This window comes from Lissotriton helveticus, chromosome 9 (genome assembly GCF_964261635.1).
Source record: "Lissotriton helveticus chromosome 9, aLisHel1.1, whole genome shotgun sequence".
In the NCBI taxonomy this organism is placed as follows: domain Eukaryota; kingdom Metazoa; phylum Chordata; class Amphibia; order Caudata; family Salamandridae; genus Lissotriton; species Lissotriton helveticus.
The window spans coordinates 1226398712-1226422227 of NC_136070.1; the positions used below are offsets into that span (position 1 = coordinate 1226398712).

Genomic DNA, 23516 nt, shown 5'->3' on the forward strand with positions numbered 1-23516 from the left:
TGCTCAGAGGAACAATGCCATCATGCAGTATCCAGAAACGTTCAACCTGCGCAAAGTAAAATGGCGAGGAGAGGCTCCTGAACTCATAGTGAACTAAGTAAAGGCCTTTATCGAAATCCAAGGCCCAGTTCAAGAACGGGCGCACGTAAGCCACTGGGAGCAAATGGTCGAGTTTTTACTTCAAACCTTCCCGGTTACCAGGCCACAGAGGCCTTTTAACACAGCCAAAAGGGACCCATGGTTCAATCACGATCTCAAAACGCGCAAAAGAGAGATCGCGAGAGAAGTGCGACGTCTATCCCGAAAGGGAGAAAAGGAGCTAAAACAGGGAAAAATAAAGTTGCAGACCCTAAGGAGTGCTTACAGAAAGAAGTTGGAGAAAGTAAAATCAGAGTATAAAGAATCAATCTGGCAGCAATTACTAAAAGCTAGCAAAAAATCTAACAGTAGCGATTTCTGGGGGATTATTAATTCGTTAACAATGGGCCCAACACTTCAGCAACAGGCAGGAATCGGGCAGAAATCTGGACAGACCATGTAAAGACCTTGTTCAACCAGCACAGGAAGGATCTAGAACAACAACACCAGGGGCAACATCACGACGAAAAGGAGGCACAAGCCGAACAGAGACATGCAATTCCAACAGCTAATTCAGCCCATTTAAACTCCTCTTTTGAGGAGCAAACTCCTCTGACAAATGAGAGAGAACTAAAAATCCTCATAAAGAAATTAAAGTCCGAGGGAGCGGCAGGGCCTAACGGCATTCCAAATGCAATCTTCAGGAATAACCCAGAGTTATGGTCTGAAATCCTAACACCAGTCTTCAACGAGATCTATGTAAATTCTAACATCCCAGCTTCCTGGAGGGGGACTATCATACACCCCATACACAAAAAGGGAGACCATGGTAAGCCAGGGAATTACAGATTAATCTCCTTGATTGACGTGGAAGCCAAACTATACGCGTCGTGCCTATTGAACCATCTGCAACGTTGGATAGAGGAACAAAACATCATACCCAACTTCCAAACAGGATTCAGGCAAGGCATGGGCACTCAATCAAACCTTGCAACTTTAGCTCTATTGACGGAACAGGCGCAAAGAAGGAAAGTCCGCCTGTTAGCCTGTTTCGTGGACATCAAATCTGCTTTTGACAGAGTGAGCAGGAATCACTTATGGAATAAACTTAAAAGATGGGGTATACCAAATGCACTCCTCACTGCCATTGTAACCTTGCATACTGACACCTGGACAAGAGTCAAGCTGGGAAACGGGTCGAGCACCACCGGAAATATTCCTACACAAAGTGGTCTGAAGCAAGGCTGTGTCTTGGCCCCAAGCTTTTTTAATCTGTATTTATCGGATATCGCCCGACACTTTGAAAACCCAGACTGCCACCCCCCGAAACTGGCCAACAAACCAGTCGCAATCCTCCAATATGCAGACGACATTGTCTTGTTAAGCCAAACCCCAGTGGGACTACAAAGATCAATAAATAACCTGGCATACTACCTGGACTCGGAACAGCTAGAGATAAACAAAGATAAAACAAAAATCGTTCGTCTGGTTGACAGCAGGAAATTAAAGTTCAAATGGAGGGTTAAGGGCGCCCATGTGGAAGAAAAAAGTTCATATAAATATCTGGGCGTAATAATCGGGCAGGGCACAAGTCACAAAGAACACAAAATGTCCCTCAAGGCAAAGACTCAGTCCCTGATCTACGCTTATAGATCCTTGCGTAAAAAATTGGACTGCCCTAACCATTCGCATTTGTTAAAAGTCATGGCTGCCCAAATCCAACCAAGTTTGTCATACGGCCATGTCCCCTGGTGCGGCAAAGATTCGCATCTCCAGAACGAATTGCAGTCAAAAATTTATAAAGCAGTTTTTGATTTGCCAAAATGTGCTTCGCCCGCCCAGGTGAGACTGGAATTTGGTCTTCTGGATCTTAAATACAGGGCAATGAGTAACTTTATTAAATTCTGCCACACCCTCCGGCTATCCGAAGCGGAAACTCTAAATAGACTCTGCTGGAACGAAGTAAGGTCACAGAATGAGCAAGATACCCCAAATTCTTGGGGGGAGTTATTTGAGCTCATCTTTGGCCACTTTGGAACTCCAACCAGCTTGGGACAACCAGATGGATCGAGTGTCCTTTAATAAAACTGTGAATTTCGCAAGCAAAAAGAAATCTTTATTGGAAGATAAATGTGCGCTCACAAAGAGACGGCACGGATGGACAGTCATGAATTCATACAGGTCTCTAAAGCCACAAGCCTACTTATCTGCCCATTTTAGTTCCTATTTAAAGATGTGCTTTCTAAAGTTCAGGATGGGGGTGTATGTCTCTAAGGATTTATCCCCCTCTTGGGTGACAGGTTTTAATTCAGAACGTTGTCGCTTATGTGGATTCCAAAAGGAAACCTTGGCCCATTTGTTGTGCGCCTGTCCAGCCATGTTGACCTAAAGGAGACAATACCTAAAGGCGATCTTTATCAATCTGAACATTCGCTCTAGCAGACAAGCAGTGATAAGCTGGCTGGAGGGCTCGTCATGTATCTTGTCTTGCCGAGGAGTTAAGTTTATGAGATTAGTCAACAGCTGTCTATTGCAAGCGGATGATCTTTAACCATAATTGCATGTGACGTATCCCCATAATTTTAATTCGGTTGGTATATAATTTTAACTTTTTGGTTGTAATCGGATCTAAACATAGTTTTAGAATGATTTTATAATAACTGAATTTTATACACTTGAAATGTATGGGAGATAGAGTACGGATGTAAAATGAGCACTTGCATAATGATATTTCTCGCTGTTTGAGTATATGAATCTCACTTATTTTATGTAGGGGGGATTGTGATGATTTTAATTAATCAAGCAATAAACATTAAACTTGAACTTGAGAAAGTATTTTTCTCATTTCTCTGTACGTTAAATGCAAAATGAAAGGAACTTGCCAGAATGAATTGTGAATAGCAGTTAAACTAAGTAAGCGTGTCATTTACTTGACCGGCTTGATGGCTTTTCATTGACTGCAGATGAAAAGCAGCCATGTGTTACCAATAAGCATGAAGTGTGCATGATCAAATAAACACCAGCCTGCTCAAAGTTGGCAAATAATATTAGAGTGTTCTGGTCATGCTGGGTGTTAAGTGCCAGGAGGACTCCTTTATTGAAAGAACGAATGGGCTTTTCATAACCTCAGATTCTCTGCATTTGAAAAATGTATCCAAGGCGCATTTTTGATGCACCCCCAAAATAATGTTTTTTGTTTGCAGCCCTTAAGGGATCGTTCAGTTTCCTGGAGCAGGAATGATGGATGGGACCTTTGAGGGAGTGGGGAGTGTGCTGCCTGCCATGTGTCCAGCACACATGCTTAAGCTGCTAAGGGATAGCAGGCTTCCTCTCTAGCTTCCCAGTGCTTCAGCTGTCCTGGGCGCAGCCTGAGCCGCTTTCAAACGCCCAGGCCCTCTCGCCGGCGTCTCAGCCTGGTGCCTTCTTTGATCTGAAGTCCGTGCCAGCTGAAACCGGAGTGATCCGCAGCGGCTCATATTTTGCTGCGACAACTGAGCATAAATACTACAGAAGAAAGCAAAAACGTAGACCCTGGACCTCCAGAAATGGGGCTCTGCGGGTAGAGGAAGTGTTGCTGTGTAGAAGACCGTGCCAGTGCATGGCACGACGATGGATGCCTCTAATTAAGCGCCACACAAGATCGGAAGTCTTTAGTATGTCGAAGGAGCTGCTTTGCAGTACCACTAAAATATTGTGTTGTCTTACTAAATCGGTTTCAACTATTGAATGATTTTACGCCTTGTCAAGTCTGGCCTATGAGGCCAGGACCGGCTTTAGGCATGTGCAAGCTGTCCACCTGCACAGGGCCACCAAACCCCAGGGGCCACCACGCCAATATATATCCTTAATATATTAATCCTCTGAGGATGGATACATATTTGCGTGGTGGCCCCTGGCAGGGATTTGGCGGCCTCCGGCTCTGTTCCACTTCTAAACACCCTGACCCCCTCCCCTCTTTACTGGCCTGCGCGCTCCGCCCGGACCCCCTCTTCCGGGCCCCCTACTTACGCTCCCTGCCCAGGGCCACCATGAGCCTAGAGCCGGCCCTGATGAGTCCACTTTAGCTGGACAGGGTGCGCACCCGAGTAAGGATGGTTACTTCCCTATCAGTGTGTGAGTTTGTTTTTAGGTCTCGCTTGGAATTAGCATCCGAAGGATGCGTCCAGGCTGGAGACTTATAGTTGCCTGTCTCGGGGGAAGGAAGCACAAGAGGGTGTTACGAGCTTGAAAGCCGGATTTGTGTGCGCGAACGCGCATGTTCCGCGCCGTGCCGTGCACTTCCCTCCCATACTCCCAGCAAGTCAGCCTAATGTGCATGCATGCACACAGACACACGCGCGCACACGCACTTACACTTACTTACACACACACACACTCACACACAGACACACACACGCAGGCACCCAGACAGGCAACCCCCTCTCCCCTCCTTTCTCTTACCTAACCGGGCTTCGGGCTTCTCAGGAGCCTCGCAGAGCACTCGAGCTGCTCTGCCATGCCTGCAAGATGCGGGGCTCTCCCCTTAGGCTTGGGGGTCCCGCAGTCTCCCCGCTGGTCTTCACCTGGGCCCCCTCCTGGGTCCCGGGACTTCAGGTACGGCACTTCGCTGTCGCTCCGGGGCCGGGCTCGCGCTCCGACCTCAAAACGAAACTTTGAAATGTTGCGCATGCGCAGGCAGCCCCCGCCCTCCCACTCCTCCCAGCCCGGATACTGAGCTTGTTTGGGTGAGCACTTCTTCTGTGTGTTCCACGCTCGAGAGAAGCAAATCACCAAACAAATTAAGGGTTGTAATCTACAACAGTGGCAAGCTCCCTCGTTTCTTTTTCAAGCTGTGCTGTGATGTTTCGTGCTGTTTTTGCCCTACAAAAGCAGCCATTTAGATCATCATCCACAGAAGGCTAGCTTTTCAGTGTAATGTTACAGTGCCTTCTGCCCTCCAGGTTACACTCGTTAGGACGGTTAACCCCGTGAATTTTCCTTTGTGCAACTTTTGAATAGTTCCTGCCATTTGTGTCCCTAAACCGAGCCCTGGGGGAAAGCTATTAGGGAAAGTGGATTTTTTTGCGCGGTGAAAGAACAAATATGGCACAGAACTTCCATAGAGACGGTTTACCGGGCTCCCACGGCCTCGGCTGATTAGAGTCCGCCTGGAAGGAGGGGGGGCGAGGGTCGAAAAAAATGAACATGTAGGAAGTCATTCGCGGAGTGAATCACCTTTCCAAGCAGCACCCCAGCCCCCCCGCCGCCTGAGCCGCGGGAGTTCAGATTTCACTGAACCTGGTTCCAGCCCGTCTCTGCCCTCATGTTTACATTTTCCCTGGCTTGCTTGCGTTTGGCAGATTTCAAAGTCCCACCAGAGCTCGGCACGGCCAGCAGCAGCTTCCCTCCGAGGACGGCGGGGAGCGCACCAGTTAGTCAGTCTGCCTCCCTCCCTCCCTCCCCATTGGACCCTCGCGCCGGGCACGTCCATGCACAAAACTGCTTTCTGTCCAGTGTTTCTTGTAGGCTGAGGAGGCCGCCGCGCAGTGCCTTCGCTTCTCTGGGAAGGTAGGTGGCTACCATGGTGGACTGAGACAAGGGGCGGGGGGCGCGGATCTGAACACGCCGGGTTAACGTGGATGCAATGCAGCCACTAGGCGCTAGGTCTCACAGAAACTAGAAAAAAAACGTGCATCTTATTCGTGACACCAAGTTGCACGAATGTTTGACGCTCTGTTGCTTGCACGTGTGCAATTTAAAAAGGCGACAGCCTCTGATTTTCTAGCAATGCGCTTTCCCGGACTTGGTGTTTGCAGCTGCTACCTAGGCTGCCCGGTGGCACGAGCGCAGGCAGGGGCTAACGCTCGTGAGGGGGAGAAATGTCACAGCTATCAAGAAGGAATGCAGCCCGGGGCTTGTCCGGAGCTTCCCGAGAGGGGCGTTTATTTGTAAAATTGGAAGGTAATCCGCCGCCTGAGCCAGTGCCATGGTGCCCACGGTAGGTGTTTTGGCTTGATCTGAACTTTACTTTTTTTTCGCCTGGTAGTTGTGCGGACCGGCCTTGGTTCCCCTGGCTTGTTTACCTAGCTGGCTTTGGTTTGCCTCCGTGTTTTCACAAGTGGTGAGCATTTTTGTGCGATGTGTTAAGTAGTCAGCATTATGTACAGATAGGAAATGTTACAATAAGCTTTTGGACAATAACGATTTGCCCTCGTTGACCGCTATTATTGTTTTTGCTGTCTGTAGCTCTCTTTGAATCTGAGCCGTGTTCTTTCTGTACTCTTTTGACAGAGGCCTGTTGTTGGAAAATATTCCCGTGTGCCCTGTTCATCCCCACATTGTGCAAACGCACAATAAATGATACGATTGATCTCAAAGGAAAATGCGATCTGAGAGCATTTCTTTTTGGTAATTTGCCCACCGATTATTTGTATCTTCACTTTCATAAATGTAATGTCCGCCCCACTGGCCCCGCCCCCTCCCCCCGTCTCGGCCGCTATGGCGGATCCAGGGAATGGCTCCTCTCCGCGCTCCGGATCCTCGCCCTTCCTGGGGATGCAGCTGGCCTCGCCACCCACCTTCAGGTACCGATGCCCCCCAGCCTCACCTGCCCCGGGGTAGGATCGAAAGGCATGAGGTGTAATCGGGACCACGCAGCCTTGTTGGCACGTTAACCCACTGAGCTGACGTGCCTGTTGCACACGGATCTCTAAACAGGCACGCCAACCCTCTGAGCTGTTTTAGTGGAACTGGACCCGGATGCGTACGCACACATCTCCATGGCAGGCACATTAAACCACGGAGCTGTCTTGCTGACATTCGATAAAACACGACACACGCGCCGGGCGTCTCTGCGCCAGGCACATTAACCCGCTGGGCTTTCTTGTCGGCTATAATCACTAGCAGCGGTGCTGTGCCCATCATCTGGGCAGGCCTCTATGGTGGGAATGTTCACGTAGCCGAGTTTATCGATGAGAACTTCCCATGACAGCGCCTCTGCCTGCAACATGTTTCAGCGTCTCCCGCACTGCGCCCTGCCCCCTCTCCCCCAGCACAGCGGGGGAATTACCCCCGCAGCGAAGGGGCTAAGCTATTAGCATTGTAAATGTTTAAAAACAAAAACATAAATAAAAGGCATTGCCATTTACAATGCCAATAGCTCTAACTTTAATAATGCGAGACCTATTGCATTGCAAATGCTTGTTTGGACTTGCAAGTGGTGTACATGAAGATAGAACCCAGTGCAAAGACCACCTTGTTGCAGCCACGGATGGTGGTTCCATGCATTGGCTAAGGCCTTCATGACCTAGATGTCTTTAGTGCAACCTCTGGTGTCTGTTGCGGAGGCCCTGAGGTGGTTTCACGTGTGCTTGCTTTCTGTCTGCAATATATATTGAGCCAGAGACCTCCATGAAAGAAAGAAGAAAATTAGGCCTAACCTGCTGCTGTAGCTTAGCAGCCCTGCATGTAGGCTTGCACTGAGAGCTGCTGATCCCTGCCTACGTTGTTTGAGTCACAGTCCACATCCTGTAGCCGTCTGAGGCTTCTACTTCCAACGACTATAAAGCAGGCAGCCTACTTCGTGAGTCTGCCACTGTGCCTTCCTCCACAGAAATCTACATTTCCTTGATCAGTTTGTGCCTTCACCTCCCCAGCTTTTAAAAACCCATAGATGTGCTGTCCATTTTGGGTGGCACAGTTCATATCTGAACTGTACCCGCCAACTTGGAGTCTGGGCTTTCCTACCAGACCCTCTTACACCACTGAGTTGTTTTTAGTTAGACCTTAGAAGAAGCTCTTCCTTACACAGAGGTTTATCGGACCATCAGCAGGGCTCCATAATTTGCTGATTGCTTCAATTCATGGTCTCTGGAAGGAACCGTAGTTCTTGCTGTGACTAGTACAAAGGACGCTGTACTTCCTGGTGTAGAGAAGGAGCTTCCCCTAAGCAAAAATACAGGAAGAAAGGGCCACCCTACAGAATACTGTCTGGAGTCAGTTTCTAGGACGTTAGTGACACAGGAGCCATTATCTTTTTGCATCTCAGCAGATGGAAGGATTCAAACTAAAGGTATCTGCTTTGTAAAAGGGTTCAGGACCTGTATTCTACCCGACACCTTTAGTATTGTTGATCAAAGAAGGATCCTAGTAAGGAAACGGGCCCTAGTGTTTCCAAAGACATCTGGCATTGTCCACAGGCCCCATTGTTGTTAACCCCTTACCCTGTAAGCCATTTATTGTTGTTGTAATACTTTATTCGAAAAAATATTTCATAAAAGTACAGACATACAAAAATACATAGAACAATTTATCAAGTATTACAATTTCATTTAAAAAGTCACCACTAAAAAACAGTTTAAGAGATAGAGGAGGGACATTATTAAAAAAATCCTTCTTATGGTGGGTCTAGACAGGCATTCAATAGCAGCTTTGACCGGATAAACCAAGCGCTTGCCAAATATTTAGCGACCCCACAAACAATGTACATGGAGGAAGTGTTGGTTAGAATAATGCGCAGAGCTGATCTATGGTCCCTGACTCCTAGCTCCCTGCACTCAGGTTTCAACCATTTTGCTCTAGCCTGCTTATAGGCGTTACATGCAAACAGAAAGTGGCCAAGAGATTCTACCGGGCATGAACAACCTGGGCATTTTAAGTCGAGCTCCCTCCTGACCTTCCACCCTTCCTTAAATTTTTGGAGGGGGAGGGTACCGTATCTTAATTTCAGGAACAAGGTTCTATCACGGGGAGTCTGAATGAAGTCCAAAAATGGCTCTAACTTTCTGAAAGGCTTATGTTCAAGAAAGTTATTCGTCAGGGGACCCCAGTTTGAATTCTTTAAATCCTTGGCCACTACCCAATCCCAGTATAGTTTTTTAACAATGTGTTTGGGTGGGGGGGATTGTGAGGCCCAAAACTCAGCCAAACCTATAGACTCCACCAACTTCTTTAGATTGTTAAGCCACTTTATTTTGTTGGATACATTCAAACTAATTAACTCATCCAACACTAGAGCATAATTTGCTAGTTCAGGGGTCCTTCTGAGACGCACCCAAAATAGCAGGGGGCGAAGTTGGACTATTTCAGAAATCGATCTTTTACCCATGTCCGAGAATAGTGGTTTCAAAGGGGTCGAGGGGGGAAGCGAAACTATGTCTCTCAAACTTATTTTCTGCAACTACCAATGCCTTAGTGTTCTCAGCACCCCACAATTCAGAGCCATAAACTGCCGAAGCTAAGGCTTTCCCCTCATAAACTACCAGGGCGGGGGCTATTGGTCTGGTGATAGAGAGTCGCTGATTCTTTAGTATCGCTCCAGAGACCCTTTTAAGATTTAGAACCATTTTAGACAAGTGGGAGTCCCATCTCATGTTGTTGCACAGCCTGACCCCAAGATAGTCGAATTCATCCACTACCTCTAAAGGGGTCCCATTCAGAGTGAGATAAGGCTTCCTGAGCTTTCTTTTGGCAGATAATACCATCAGCTTCGTTTTCATGGTATTAACCGTTAATCCACGGTCTTTACAGAAAACACTGAAGCGGTCGAGCAGTTTTTGCAAACCCCTAGGGGTTTTGGACATCAGGAGGGTATCATCCGCAAAGAGGAGTGTAGGGGTTTTCTCACCGGCAAGGACAGGGGCATCCGCAGGGTCCTCCCTCAAATGGTCCACCACCCCATTTATAAAGAGGGAGAACAGTGTCGGAGCCATCACGCATCCCTGCGGGACCCCTCTATTAACTGGTACCCTCCCTGTCAATTGGCCTTGACTCCCCCAGCGAATCCTTGCATAATTGTCTTCGTGGAGTTTGATAATAAACTGCAACAAGTAACTAGGGAATCCCATGTCCAGTAAGACCTACCAGAGTTTGGCACATGGAATAACATCGAATGCTGTTTTCAAGTCTATGAAAGCCAGCTACAAACTACCCTTGGTGATAGACACTGACTTCCAATAGACTGCACAGAACCGGAAAACCTGGTCCATCGCGCCGACATTACGCCTAAAACCCGCCTGAAAGTGGCTCAGAATGTCATTATCTATAAGCCATGACTCTGTTCGGTTTATGATGACCCTGCCAACTACCTTTTGGATGGTATTGATTAAACTTATTGGTCTGTAGTTGGCAGGGTCCTCTCTATCACCTTTCTTGTATATAGTGATAACCTCCTCGCCCTTCCAGGATTCAGGGACAGGGTGGCCGTGCTGAATTAAATTCATTAAACAGGCTATAAAGTCTGCCCATAGTTTGGGGTCGTGCAGTAGCAAATCCCCCGGCAGGCCATCTGGGCCAGCCGCCTTCCCTGGTAATATTTTTAAAATAGCATCCTGGACTTCTCGCTGGGAGAACGACTCTTCCTTGGTACCTATCTTCATGTAGGGCACGTTTTGGAGTTCCATAGCTGGAGATGTTGTTTGACCTTCAACGCTATCCTCGCAATACAGTTTTAAAAAATGGGAGTACCATTGATGTTCGTTTATGATTTAAAATTGGCTCAACCCCCCTACTGTCAAGAGCATTAACCAATTTCCAAACAATAATAGAATTTTTCCCATAGGCTGCGGCCTTAAGCTGCTGCCAGTGCTCCTCCTCCAAATCTTTCTTAGCTGATGTTATACTACTGTGATACTCCTTTCTCGCTAGACGGACTGCTATGGGATCCTTACTTTTTATAGCTAGCGTGATGGCTTTCCTCTTTTTCGTACAGTTTGCCGTATACCAGGGGTTACTCTTAAGGGATTTTTGGTTTAACGTGGGTATCCCCTGTAACCTCTTGGAGAAAAATTCTCCTATTTTATCTGTTAAATTTTTATACAGGATTGGCAAGTTTGATCCGGGAGAGTTAGGTGCTACTAGAGCGATGGCTGCAAGGCTACAAGTTTCAACTAAAACTAGCTCTTTAATGCTATTAAGTTTCTCCTCTTCACACCTAACCACATTCCATTTTAATTTCCGGTTACAATTAGTGGGAAAGACCTCTTTAGTAATCATCTCTGGATTTCCACTTTTGCCGATCCCATTTGCCCAGTGGATTTCCATGCATAATGGATTATGATCACTATCTGTTGATTGCCTAAGCCATTTATATGTTTGGGATTAGATCTCAATTTCAGAAGGTCTACGTCCTTTGATTTGTTGCTTCTTGTTTTAAATATCTGCCCCCTATGTAAATAAAGACACATTTTTAGGTCTCGCTTGAGACAGCGCATGGGCTGTTGCAAGCATTACGTTTTGTTAGCTTACACTGCGATTAGAAGCTGTCCATTGTATACCCTTGGTTGGCTTTGTCACTCATTTGCTTGCTTCCCTTTGGTCAGCACATGTTGACTTAACTTCCTCTTCATGAGTTTGTCAGCCATTTCCTCCAAGGAGCATGACCCAAGCACTTGTGCCCTACCACTGCTTATGCTTTCGTAGCTACTTTTCTTTTTTGAAGCACTCCATAATAGTGTATGTGTTTGCAGGCCATCTCCCTCAAGTGCTTCTCTTCCCCCTCTATCCCGGTCCGTGTTGCTCTCTCACCCGTATGCATTTGCCCCCACTCTGTTGTATGCATTTGCCCTACTCTGTTGCTTGCCCTCTTCCACTATTCATGTTGTTGCTTGTCCAACCACTATCTGCGTTGCTTGCCCCCTCCTGTCCCCCCTCAGTGTCATTGCTTTTCAGTTGTACTCCAGGGTCTTCTTGCCCCCATCCAGCCTCTGTTGCGCTCTCTGTTGTTGCTTGCCACACACCCACCCTCCGTGGCGCTCCATGTTATTGCTTGCCCCTGCCAAGCTCCTTGTTGCATCCACACCTACCCTCCGCTCCTTTTTCTTGTTTGCATCCACCAATCTTTCCATCCTTCTTCATGTTGTGGCTTAAACATGTTGTTGCTTAAAGCCCCCAGACACCCTCCTTTGTGTTCGGTGTTGTTCCTTGGCCCCGTCCTGCTCTGCAACCCATCCTCTGCAACCCATCCTCTTTTGTGCTTTGCGTCTTTGTTTGCCCCGTCCTGCTCAGCATTGTTGCTAGCCCCCACTCACGTTCCCATCCTGTTTTTTGCTTTCCCAACCAACCTCTTGTTGTCCCACTCCATGTTGCTACTTCCCTGAAGCTTTATCCTGCGCATTGCATGTAGCCTGCTGCACCACCCTCCCATCCCGCTCTTTGTTGTTGCTTGCCATCTCCCTCCCGCTCATTGTTGTTGCTTGCCCCCACCCTCATGTTCCGCTCCTTGATGCTTCCCCACCCTCCTGTCCCGCTCCTTGTTGCTTCCCCCCACCCCCGCTTCTTGTTTTTGCTTGCCCCCCACCCTCCTGCCCGCTCCTTGTTGTTGCTTGCCCCCTCCCTCTGTTGTTGCTTACCCCCTCCCTCTGTTGTTGCTTGCCCCCACTCTCCTGTCCCGCTCATTGTTGCTTACTCCCACCCTCCCTCTCCTTATTGTCGCTTGCCTCACCCTGCCATTCCACTCCTTGTTGTCGCTTGCTCCCAACCTCCCATCCCACTCTTTGTTGTTGCTTGCCCCCACCCTCCCATCCCGCTCTTTGTTGTCGCTTGCCCCGCCCTCCCATCCCGCTCCTTGTTGTCGCTTGCCCCCACCCTCCTATCCTGCTCCTTGTTGTCGCTTGCCCCCACCCTCCTGTCCCATTCCTTGTAGGTACGCTCATGCTCCCATCCCCCTCCTTGTTGTTGCTTCCCCAACCTCCTGTCCCACCTTGTGTTGTTGATTTGCCCTCACCCACCCTCCTGCTCTGTTATTGCTTGCACCTCCCACCCTCCTGTCTCGCCTTGTGTTGTTGCTTGTCCCAACCATGTTGATGCTTGCTCCCATCCATGTTGATGCTTGCTCCCATCCATGTTGATGCTTGCTCCCATCCATGTTGATGCTTGCTCCCCTCCATGTTGATGCTTGCTCCCCTCCATGTTGTCGCTTACCCCCACCCTCCCATCCTGCTCCTTGTTGTCGCTTGTCCCACCTCCTGTCCCATTCCTTGTCTCTCCCCTGCTCCTGTCCCCCTCCTTGTTGTTGCTTCCCCCACCCTCCTGTCCCCCTCCTTCTTGCTTCCCCCTCCCAACCTCCTGTCCCAACGTGTGTTGATTTGCCCTCACCCACCCCTGCTCTGTCATTGCTTGCACCTCCCACCCTCCTATCTCGCCTTGTGATGTTGCTTGCCCCATCCATGTTGATGCTTGCTCCCAAGCCCACCCCGCTGTCTCACTCCATAAACTCCGTAATGTGTCTTGCCCCCACCAGCTCTCCCGCCCCGCTCCATATTGTTGCTTTTAGTACTGGCCGCGTCGCAGCCCTTTTTTTTTTAATCAATTTTTTTAGCTTCCATCCATTCTACACAGCAGCCGTGCCTCTGTACAACATGGCTAAAAGAGATTGACAAAGTCAGTAATCTAATAAGGGAGACCTAATGGTTTTGCCAATGCTTGTTTTAGGAGAATTAGTTCCAACAGGACGATGAATTTGTTGTTGGAATGCCACACTGTACCTGTGTTTGATGCCTCCTGGACTGAGTCTACAATAATTACCTTTACCACCTTTTAAGAGACAGTTGTACAGTTGGAGTGCAGTAGTATCTGAGGCCCCTGAACACCACTCTGCAGTAATCCGTACAGATATTGCCAAGCATCCCAATGCCCAGATCTGATATAAATACATACAACCTTTGCAAATAGCTAGGGTTATGGACAGTGTGCATTTTATGATGCAAGAGAACGCTAATAAAGGGAGCAAAAACAAATTGTTTTAATATTAAAACTTACATTCCTGCATTGTACAGAAAGTTCACTAGGGTTGTTTAGACTATGTATAGTAGCAGAAAAACCCACAAACCAGCATTGGCAAAACCAATTGGTCGTACCTTTAGCAAACGAGTGCTGAACTGGCCGCTTTACTAATGTTTATATGTAAAGTGTTTATTAAGAAAAACAGTAAAAGAGAAACCACTTCAAAGTGCTGGAGGAAAAACAAACATTTCTTGTGTGGTATCACAAAACTGCAATGAAATCAATGTTTTCAATCTTTATAAATGTAAAAAGAATAAGGAAGTATCAGAATTAAACGAGAAACGCTTGCCAAGGCCTAATTTACTTTCCACAGGATACAGCCATTTTGCCCTCTTGTAGCGCCAGGAGCAGGTTTAGGGGCCTCCAGGAGAAGTGTCATGCTAAGTGCACCTTTTGCCCCAAACGTCACCTGAGTAGGTGGAGTCGATAGCCCTTCCCTCAGCACCACCACAGCTGTTTTGTTCCAAAGGTTGTGCTTTTATGCAATATATCGAATGCAGGAGAGGAAACAAAAACATGCCGGAAAGTCTGCTCTACAGCCAAACCCCAGCAACAATATCCCTGTTGCTGCGCTTCTTCAGATGTATTGGGAATGATTTAGAGCAACATAGCGCAGAGGGCGGCTATTTGAGGGGGAAAGCAGCACACGAGTAAGATAGCTAGAAAATGCCTGCACCCTCATGGAATGCTGAATGAAGAAGAAAAAGTTCTCTAAATGTGTGTAGTGGAAGAATACAAGTCAGTCAGTTAAAAGGATCCAAACGAAGCTATGCTACAGGGGAGGGACAAACACATGAAGAGAAAGGCAAGCCATCTAATAACAAGAAAACCAAATGAGAGTAATTATAAAACCAGCCACTGGTAAGCAGTGGGCGAAATGTATGCCCACTGAAAGTTTACAATAGGTCCTTCGCAACCACACAGCATGCACTGTCTGGTCGGTGAGACTGTGATCCTAGCCTGGTCTGCTTCAACTCTTAAGGTTTTCAGGGTTTAAAATCCTTTTGATCTGCAGCAACAGATTATTTTAAATAATGTGACGCTAATTCCTTAGTAGGTATCGTGTTTTATCATGGGACTACTCCTCGCTCACAGCCTTATTTTTTGTTTGCAAGCAGAACCAACAGAACAGGTTGGTGCCTGCTCTTTCTAAAGCAGTATGGGGCAGCCCCTGACGCAAACGACATTACCGAGAAGACTAAAGCGGAAGTTCTCAGTACATATTTGCAGCATGCAAAACTTGAATCAACCCGTCGCACCTCTGAGCTCATCTGTTTATTCCGCACACCCCTAATTTTAACAATGCAAGACAACATCTTACAACAGCCGTTCTTAACCTTTTGACTTCTGTGAACCCCCACTGAATCATAACTGAAATTCGGTGACCCCCATGAAGAAGTTATTGGACTTTAATCATAAATCAATGCTCAAAAAACACAAGTATACATCAAACATGCTCAAATAATGAAATATATAATGAGAAAAAGTTTGCATGTTTTCAAAGTTGAATCTTTATTGTACGTACTATTTTAGTTTTCATTTATTAATGTTGATAATGTTTAATTTTGAAAAGAGTTGTGGATCCACTGAGTAGGCCTCTCGGACCCCCTGGGTTCCTCGTTCAACAGGTTAGGAACCACTGTCTTACGGCCTACTGAAACGGACATTGGCAAAACCAATTGACCTGTCTTTTCGTTATAGGAAGTGATTGATAATAGTTTAGCAACTTTGTGTGGTTGCCCCCAGCTGTCCCAGAACTCCTATAATGAAACAATATCTTGGCCTACTACAATGGCCTGCACAATATAGAAGAAAGGATTAGGGCCCCATTACTGAATAGAGTAGTTCAGCAGAGTTAGGCTGGCCCCTCAAAGAAGGGTATTATGAAAAGGAGTCTGAAGATAACATTTTTATTGTAAGCAGTGAATATAAGCATACAAAGCAGAATATGCATAGATAACAACATTTTTGTTGTAAGCAGTGAATATAAGCATACAAAGCAGAATATGCATAGATAACAACATTTTTGTTGTAAGCAGTGAATATAAGCATACAAAGCAGAATATGCATAGATAACAACATTTTTGTTGTAAGCAGTGAATATAAGCATACAGAACAGAATATGCATAGTAGATACTTTTGACCGAGGGACAATATGTTTGATGCATCTTTAAGAAAATCTGTGTGCGTGCGCTTCTTTAGTTCGTGATCAAAAAAGCCCTGAATCCCACAATATGTTATCATGACAGCGAATTGAATAAACCAATGAGCATTTTGTGCATTTTCAGGCCACATTTGGCAGCATCATGCCCATAGTGTTGAAATTGGCGTTGATAACAAGGAACGGTGCTGCATGTGACCCACTTTGCATTTTTCTGCCATTTGGTGGGTGAGTCTGGCAAAGTGCTACTGTCCCTTCCCCTAAAGGGAAAGTGACTGAAGAATTTAGAGCAAGTCGCAGAGTCTTTTGGAGCACACTCTGAATAGACATGTTAAGTAAATGCTTGCATGAAAGATTAATTGATTCGCCTCGAAGGTCTGGAAATGTTTTTAGTTGTAATCTATTGAGGTGGTAAGTAGTTACTCCAAGAATATGTTGTTCTAATTTAGATTACCTTTATGATCTAGTGGTTTAGATGTATTTAAAAACATACCAGACGGTCAGTATTAAAATAGCTGGTTTGAGTGTCAGGTAAACATGTGACCTCAGATGGAAGAGATAAGTTACTAGTTTTTGTACCGATAGATATAAATGCAAGAAATCTTTTGTTACATCAGAATGCATGATGGAAGTCATTTATTTATTTTATACTGCAGGTTTAATTTTTTGCACTGACCATGAAAAAAATACATTTTCTCTAAATTCGTGTAAAGTTTATTGAAAACAGTAGGTTAAATGATGAATCGCTAAGTTTGAGTATGTGTTGCAAACAAAGGTCATTTGTGTTCGTAATGAGGATTTTAATGAAAACATATTTAGCTGTCTTAAGAAGTGCATTTGGTTGTAAAAGTAGAGGTAATTTGCAGTTGCTCCTTGCCAACAATGAGCATGACTGCATCTAGAATGTTTAGGTTTGGTTTACCATTTGTGGAGACAATGCTGCAAAGGGAATTGATTGAAGCAAGACTGTGTGCTTGAATCTTTCATTGTATAAATGATGGATCTCCGACGGGTAACTCTTCAGTACCCTGGAAGTGGCTCCCTGAAGTGAAGTCCAGCACAGTATGTAATTCACAGGACCTAACCATTTCGAAGATGGCAATACTACACATCTCCATATCCTTGGGAAAGCTGTCAGCCAGATCATAGCAGGGCCACACGCTTACTCACAAAAAAACACACTGTGACATCCTATGGTAACTGCAACCTGACCACCTGTCTCTACTCTCGATTTAGCAACATCACAAGTAGATTGGTCACTTTGCAAGCCCCATTCCAGCGATTATGTGAAAACTGGGTCAGAAAACATGTGCATGCAATAACAAGAGTGGAGTTGCTAGTATGAGAGACTGCTGGAGACAGTGAACGTATTTGGTAACTGCATTAGCTGCCTTGTAGGTAAAGAGGGCAGAGGTTGGTTGTGTGTGTTTATGTGGCCGATGTTATTGTCACTCCTTGAAAGATACTGTCTCACCTTGGAAGCCATTTCTGGTGTCAGGGAATATCAAATGTGTAACATCTACTTTTTTTCCTCAAACTCCAGATATTCTTTAACTGTGTTAACTCAATATGGAAAGTGCATACTTGATAGAAAAAACCTGTATTTGCAAAACTGAAATGCTGATGTTGGAAAGCAAAATGGTTAAATGTCCAAAACATATTTGAAACTGGTCTTTGAACGATAGTTTAACCAGAATTCATGAGATTTGTAGCCGTTAGTATTTCAAGTGGGCACTCTGTTGTAGCTGTTAATAGTCAAGTAGTGGCTTAAATATTGATAATGGATTTCCTCTTTGTAACAGAGTTGTACGAGTTTGCTGTTCTACTACAGTATATAGTTTTAAATATCCTCCAGAAAAAATGTTGTATCCAGAATAGCAACTACCATTTGACCAGGCAGGGAGTATTTGAAGTGATCTGTTTTACCACTGCAGGTCCCAACTAGCTACATATATAGACACTTCTTGACATCTCACAGTGACAATCGGATATGGAATGATATTAACAAAGTCGATCCCAGCAGTGCTCTCCACCACTTCTCCCTTTAGCCAATGCCTTCTGAGCACCACTGAGTCACATAACATGTTAACTGCACCTTGGTGGTTCTCACACACAACATGGACACACTTCCCACACAGGATCAGAACAAAGATTCCAACCGCATCCTGTACGCAGTGTAGCGTGCTATGTACATAAGGTTAGTAAGCACTATATAAATGTTGCAGTACAATACATTGCCCCACCATCAAGAAGATAAGTACTTATAGGTAAATTATATTTTATTTATATTCTTACCTCCACATCTAGTTACCATAAGGATATATGTATCTTCAAGATATGTAGATGTGGCGTTAAGAACAGTTGATCTATACTTCCCTATACATACGGACTTTCACAATATTGTATGTCATTGTTCTGGATATGATATTTTAGCCTGACAATAGTTTGTCACTCGATATGTGACCTATACATCTGGGTGGTCACTACTAGCAATCCTGCATGTTGTGATCACTATTGTGACTGTATTTGATATGGTAACTACTGGAACAATGTTCAACACCATTAGTAGCCCGGGACCATTTTCGCTGATCAGAAGTAGATGTTATAGATTAGTTGGAGACCCCAAATTCACATGCTCATCCTAATTAGGTTAGTAAGACCCAGTCATCTAGTGGATAACATTTAAAGTAATTGTCATTTCCATGACAGTGGGGTTTGAAATCATATTTTTGATGCAGTTACCCTAGCTAAACTTTTACTGCAATTATGTAATGTCCATGAACAACGTACCATGAACATGGAAAACCAGCTTGGTGTCCTTCAGCGTTACTGCATTACCTCCATGTGTTCAGATGTCTGATCAAATCATATTGTAAATGAGAAACACTCTTTTTTTTCCCCTTAGCCTCCACTAACCTTATCTTTTGTCCTTGCGTGCAGGACTGATCTTGCCAAGCGGCGACATCAACTGGAATTGCCCCTGTCTGGGTGGCATGGCCAGTGGTCCTTGTGGGGAACAGTTCAAGTCTGCCTTCTCCTGCTTTCACTACAGCACCGAAGAGATCAAGGGCTCTGACTGTGTGGAGCAGTTCCGCGGCATGCAGGAGTGCATGCAGAGGTACCCAGACCTGTACCCACAGGAGGATGAGGAAGAAGAAAAGGACAACCAGAAAACAGATGCAGAGCGACCGCCATTGAAAGTAGAATCTTCTTCGACCAAAGATGAGGGAACCAGCTAATGAAGAGGAGCGGAGACTAGACTAGTCTCCGAAGTCTTAGATTTATAGCTTGGACCTTTTGCAAAATACTTCAGTCTTTCAAGAAATGTCTTGTTTCACTCTTGTCCTACCACACCACACAAAGTAATTTATTCTGGGGCTCATATCTCATTCCTGTACGTTAACATGAAGTCTTTGCCTTACCAGAGGTAAGAATGTGTACACAGAAGCTAGCAGGTGCATAGACGTTTCTCTGTCATGTTATAGGCACACAACCACTCTATATGCTCTTGTGATTTCCCTGAAGATCTGCTGAAAATAACATTTTGTTATTCTAACCATGATGCTTTTTTCGCTCTATAGTCTACGATTTTTTGGCAGATCCAATTTTTCTAAATGAAATTCGCCCTCGTTGCGAATACTTTCATTGGGATTCGCTTGTGTCACTTCCTAGAAAAGGCAATAGGAGAATTAAAAGGTTGTAGCTTTTAAAGAATTAAAACGCATTGACAGTGTTCCAGTTCGTTCCGATGAAATTGTAAGGATAACAAAGATTTATGTGGAATGTCTTCCCCAAGTCCATCTTTTAGAACTCCAATACAATACTCCCTTAAAAATATCGGAAACAACCAGGGTATTGTTATCCATACACTATGTTCTAGCAATATATAAGGGCATTTCTATTTCTGTCGGGAGTTCAGTTCGCAAATTCTTTTTTTGTATTTTTGTTGTTTTAGTACAGATGCTCCAACTTGTTTTGAGCTATTACAAAGCAGAGCTGCGAACCCAGCTGAGGGCTGTAAAGAAGATCACCGGTATTGATTACTTTGCCTTCCGAACGTATTTCATGATGATCCACTTTCCTCTCTGCAGCACTGAGCACTAATTTTGTGTACCCCTACTGGGGCCCGCACACGTTTTTACACCCACCAGACTAAAGTAGTTTAAGTGGCTGTAATGTTATGTAAAATGTTTTGTGACAGGTCTGTTGTACATCCAGTATACTCCCACTTCATGTTAGCGTTCAGAGTCCTACTGGGGGATTTGGGATATTGTAAGACATTTAAAAAAAAGACGGTGTCCTGGCAGATGTTTTAAATCTGCCCTCAGTAGGCCATCTGGTTGCAGAATTAGCACTGGCAGTATTGAAGGGGTCATACTACAATATGGCACTGGTAATTCAGTTCGCTTCCATCCTACTAATGGCAAATTTACAATTTCTCTGTAAATTTGGGGATTTTGCAATACAGCCATCCCTAAATAAGGTTGTCGTTTTTTAAACTTTAAATTCCACAAGTTTGTTGCCACAATTTTCCCCTAAACATATATATAACGACAGGACTTCAGAGATTTTGTACTTTATTGTGCCTCCATGTATTCAGTGCAGTGAAGGTACTTGTTGAATTCTTAAAACACCAGTAGAGAAAGCTAAAATATACCAAAATGCCCCACCTTGATGCCTCTCAGGGGAGCAAAATATCTCAGGCGCACTACTTCTCTGTGTTCAACTGGCGTGGATGGATATTTGCTTTGGTAGTCAATTGTATGAACTAAGTTGCAGGGTCAAATCCATTTCTTTAAATAATATTCCGTTCTGTCTCGAAAGACCAGTCAGTGTGGCTCCAGACCTATCTTCCTTAGCATTTTAGAGTTGTGAAGGGGCTGTAGGACTACACTTAAATATCATGTTTCTAACATTCCCCACCAAAAAGACACTGGACGTGGCCTTTCAAGGAGGAAGTCACTTGAAGTGAGTCTATGTTCTCTAAAGCCGCCATTTTGTTTGGTTTTGGGTTGCTTTGAAGCTCAGGTGAGCTAGATAGCACTGCTTGTTCATATTTGGAGTAACAAGCGAAACACACTTGAGACAAATTGTTGAATATGCATGCGGTATCTTGAGGCACGTTGAGTGTTCCGTGTTATCATCCCTCGTTGCACGTAGGATGTAAATGTTGCGTTTTATTTTTTCCTCCTGTCACGTAATTACCATCCTAAATCCGCTAATAGTGTGTATTTTGCTGAATACCTGCGGATTACTTGACTGCTGCAACACAAAGTACTTTCACTCCTTGTTACTGCCTGAACCGGTACTATTCATATCACCTGTTGTACATGTTTCTTCCAAATGATACTTTTTCCCCAGTTTCTGCTGGGCTGTGAAAGAATGTTCTATGAAACTATAATATATTTTGAGTGAGTTTTGAGATGCATTCTGGGCGTGTGGTCATCTTTCATAAATTATGAGTGACTGTAAAAAAATGAAAAATTGGGTTGTTTCACTGAAAATCCTTAAAACCTTTGTAGATGCTTTGCTGGCATCTTGTCGCCTGTGATTGTTTTTTGGTGATAACCAGTTCTCGCATGTTCTGGACACTTGAAACTGGCTATTATTCCAGAGGCGGTCATCGAAAAGGCTTTATTGTATATTAAATACCTTTTTACCATAATGAATTGTGTGCTCTGTAGTTTATTTGCCATGGTCCCGCAAAAGTTGTATTGTTTGGGAAGATTTTACAACTGGTTTACTAGTGAGACCAGTTGAACTGACGGACTTAAACAATGTTCCCTCCAGATCCACACTTACTTTTCCTTTCGGTGTTTGAGCCGTAGCATAATGCAACCTGGTTTTCCTTGCTGGCAAATCCATATATGACCGTACCTCTACTCGAAGATCATCCTTACGTTCAACATCCCACTTAATGCTACAGAAAACAAACAGTTGGGTGTCCAACTCTTCATAAAGGCAGATCCGAATTAGTCAGCTAGTTTTATAGCGAAGTAGACACGCAAGCTCCAGCTTGCTCATAATCAGATGAAACAATTAAGCATGCACGCGGAGACCCACTTGAATCACACAAAGCAACCAAGCTTACACCAGTTTGGACAAGTTCAGCTCTGCGCTCCACCACACCCAACAACAGACATGGTGGTATGTATGCATTCTAAATCTGCTACCTTGCCCTAGTATATCTCCGATGCTACATATCACAGTGCAAGTTCCAGAACTGAGTTCAGAGCACCTCTTTGGTGTTGCGCACAAGACTGACACTTCCATCTAGGGTGTACTACAATTTGCACTTCCTTAGCCAGGTGCACGCTCTCGCTTGCACTGAAGCAGTCAGGGAAGCCCTCCAGTAAAGTTCTGACTTTCATCAAATCAGACTAGGCATCCTGAGTCGCAGGACAGACTTGCACTAATCTGGACAAGGCAGTCGTTTATACCATGGTGTGGCGTGCCTCTAGATTGGACAGACTCTACAGAGTGCTACAGCACAAAATCAGTGGCAGAAAGCTGATGTACAAATTTCAGTGCAAAGCAATTTTGGTGGATACCTCTAACTCTAGATTGCTCAATTTACAATAAAAATCCCACAACCCCCCAACCCAAGGCCCCAGACAGGATCTGAAAAATATTCACAAATTATGCTCGGTCATTGTGGATTGGCACTCCAGGTTGACTCTATATCCTGCCGAGAGGTGCATAGCCACATATAAGCGCCACCCCTGTGCTCTGACATCATTCCTTTCTTTCTGTACCTACCGATGCAGATCTAGAGCTCTGCTTCCAAATTCTGTGTCCTTCCGAAATCCCGTAAATCACAAAAATCCAATCTGCTTAGGAATGAGTTCCCCTTCGAGGTCTACCGGTTTCAAACCAGTTCGCGACTGTAGAAAACAGAAGTTGGTCACTGACTCACACAAGGTGTGTTTTCTGGTTTATGTGCTTGCTCTACTCAAGGTTGTCTGACACGTGTGCCCTCATGCATCTGTAAGCGATCCAGGATTGAGAAACAATGTATGCCGCTGAACACAAGAGGAAGTAGCTTGCTTAAGTTTGCTCCAAGTTGAGGGCACAGACTTGCTCCTGCTTTCAATTTCGTTCCCCTGAGAGATCAACTTCGCAGTCAAGGTTTTCCAGTAGGGAGATTGACCTACACCCTATTGATGAGCCCTAATCGGAGCAAAACCAGTCTTGGGTTGGTTATGTTCGGTTCAATGAAGAGCTGGCTTGGCAATTTGAGCAGGACTGTTCCTATCAGAGCAAGGTCAAGACTGATTTCCATATGGGTGGGTCCCAACTGAGGTGAAATGGTGGGGAAAATAAAGGTGGGTTAGAATGCTACCCCAAGCGATTGCCAGTGGTTAGACAAATTGCAAGCATTCCTTTCACCTCCGTTGGTGTATGTGAAGAAACTCGAACGGAAGAGAGTGCACTGTTTGCAGTGGTAATTCAACTGGCAGCTGAGGACTTGGACCTACATCGGCCCTCTAGTCTGGTTAAAACAAATGTCCTTATGGAA

General features: G+C 45.2%; 1 protein-coding gene across 2 annotated transcripts in view; it reads left to right on the top strand.

Moving 5' to 3' along the window:
* The window catches only part of CHCHD4 (coiled-coil-helix-coiled-coil-helix domain containing 4), a 104349-nt gene extending 82687 nt beyond the window's left edge, over positions 1–21662 (top strand). For both annotated transcript variants that reach the window (XM_078661716.1, XM_078661717.1), the window contains exon 3: positions 18938–21662. In XM_078661716.1, the coding sequence (XP_078517842.1) occupies positions 18938–19236 (299 nt within the window). In that variant the 3' untranslated portion in view covers positions 19237–21662. The remainder of the gene's footprint in view (positions 1–18937) is intronic.
* The last annotated feature ends 1854 nt before the right edge of the window (positions 21663–23516 follow it).